At 32.4% G+C, this 2,281-nt stretch overlaps 1 protein-coding gene across 1 annotated transcript; it reads left to right on the top strand.

Annotated features, from left to right (window-relative positions):
* Positions 1,434-1,947, top strand: LOC109350928. Its single transcript, XM_019592239.1, has one exon. The coding sequence runs from the start codon at positions 1,460-1,462 to the stop codon at positions 1,886-1,888; it is 429 nt and encodes a 142-aa protein (XP_019447784.1). The 5' UTR covers positions 1,434-1,459; the 3' UTR covers positions 1,889-1,947.

Raw genomic sequence — 2,281 nt, 5'->3', positions numbered from 1 at the left:
GAGATGTCACTGTAATTTACTCTAAACTGAATGAAATATGTACTATTGTGTGTGAGGTATTATTTTTAAATTTGAAAATATTCTAAAACAAACGTTTAACGACGCTCACTGAAGTAAGCGCTATTAAATGTATTACTTTTAACTGCGCTTAGTGAAGAAGTGTTTTTAAATATATGAATGACCGTATGACATTTAATAACGTTTATTTCAGTGAGCGTTATTAGAGGTGTTACTTTTAACAGTGCTCATTGAAAGCAATCGTCGTTAAATGTGTGATAGATAACAACTATCACTTCACTAAGCGCCTTTAAATCTTTGACCCATATACTCAACTATGCTAATTGAACTAAACACTGGTAAATGTATATCCACCTATCACATTTAGAGCGGTTATTTTTAACAGTATTCAATACATAAATATTTTTAAATGAATATTATTAAGTATCAATTCTAACGTAGTCTTGTTCCCTGTAAGCTAGATTAACAGTACAATATTATTGGAGAAAACCAAATAATGCTCCAAATTATCCTCCATTTTTTGTTGAATGATAGGCCAGTATGCACTGAGAAGTGGCTCGCCTTATGTCTTGAGGAAGGACAATTACAATTTTGAAGCAAATTATAGATTGTTTGCCATTGTCGGTAAGTAAATTTAAAGAATGAGATCGCATAGGTATTGGGAAGTTTCTAGTTCTTAATCGTAGAGTATATAAGTGGTTCCTCCTGGAAGTTGTGTCATTCCACTCTTTAGCAAGGCTTCCATAGTTTATGGATTGTCGTGAAATAGTCTTCTTGTCAATTTGGTAACATGAGGAGGTGACCTTTTCAAATAAAAATTGAACTTCATAGTCGGATGAAGATTTGTATGTTTGTTATCCCTGTACTCCAAATTCAAAGGGTTCTATTGGGGACTTGTTAAGGATATAAAAAAAATAGTTATTTATATTTTTTTTACTTTTTACGGTAGATTTTTTCCCCTTTGATTGACTTCCTTGACAACATTCATTATTATACCTAAATAGGTAAAACATAATATTTGAGAAGAGTCCAACTCAAATAAGCTAGAGAGTCTCAAAACATAACTATCATGTTAAAAACATACTTTTACACTTAATCTAAGACTCAGAGATATGATACTTAGATTAGATCTTAAGTGGCACCTACAAGAGATGGAGATTAAAAGGAAAATAGACATTTATCAAAGTGAAGTACCAATAGTTTAGAAAATATTAACGCAATTTGACATATATACGGTGCACAATTGAAGAGCATGACCTCCACTTGTTTAGTTAGTGACATAATTAGCTGTTAGAATCTTGAGAGTGTATTATAAATATCTGATAATCCCATAACTTTTCATATCATCTCCCTTCACATTTCCCTCTTTTCATCTAAGCTAGCTAAAACTTCCTTACATAAAAAGCCCATTCACTTAAACTATCTTGCTTCTCTAGTGATCATGGGAAAATTCCAATTTCAGATCATGCACAAATACGTTGCTGTGTTTCTGATACTATTAGCTTGCCATGTTTCCCTTCAAACTCAAGCAAGGAAGATAAAGCCATTGAACACATACACTACCCTTCCAACATCATCAGAGAATAAAGTACTAGACTCACCAATGATACCAAGGTACGAGGTTGCTAGTTTTAGAGATTCAAAAACAGACATAAATGCTTTCAGACCCACATCACCAGGAGGAAGTCCAGGTGTTGGTCACAAATCTTCAGAAGAAGGTGATGATATGAAAGCAATGGTGGTTGTTCAAAGTCCAGATCTTAGGGTTCATCTGAATAATGAAGGAACCAAAAATGGTTTCAAACCTACAGAACCAGGTCACAGTCCTGGTGTAGGTCATGTATACCAAAACAAAAATGGAGGGAATTAGTCATGTAAATAAGAATTTCATTAGGTCCCAAAACTTCAGTAATAAAGCCACATGTGTAATAATATTGATCTACATTTCTATCCCAAAAATTGTAAAACGTTATATATCACTGCTTGAGATTGGTAAAAAAATACTTAATTATTAAAATTTTAATTTAAATACATTTTTATCAATCACAAGCAATAACACGTGGAATGACACATTTGTATGGGATATTAGATGTATTGTTTGAGTAAAATATCCTCCTACTACTATTTTTCATTATAAAATTGGGAAAAAATGAAAACTTGTGGGACCTCCATTCTTTAGTTAAAATCGTGCTATGGTTTTATCTAAAAGCCATAAATTTAATTCTTGTCAAAGTCTCACTCTCTATGGTGTATCATTCAAAAT

This window comes from Lupinus angustifolius, chromosome LG06 (genome assembly GCF_001865875.1).
Source record: "Lupinus angustifolius cultivar Tanjil chromosome LG06, LupAngTanjil_v1.0, whole genome shotgun sequence".
Classification (NCBI taxonomy): domain Eukaryota; kingdom Viridiplantae; phylum Streptophyta; class Magnoliopsida; order Fabales; family Fabaceae; genus Lupinus; species Lupinus angustifolius.
The sequence above is the reverse complement of the archived record's forward strand: the minus strand, read 5'-3'. Positions and strand labels throughout refer to the sequence as shown.

What these genes read in the sequence shown, in the direction of transcription:
- LOC109350928 (XM_019592239.1), top strand. Translation starts at nt 1,460, where the DNA reads ATGGGAAAATTCCAATTTCAGATCATGCACAAATACGTTGCTGTGTTT.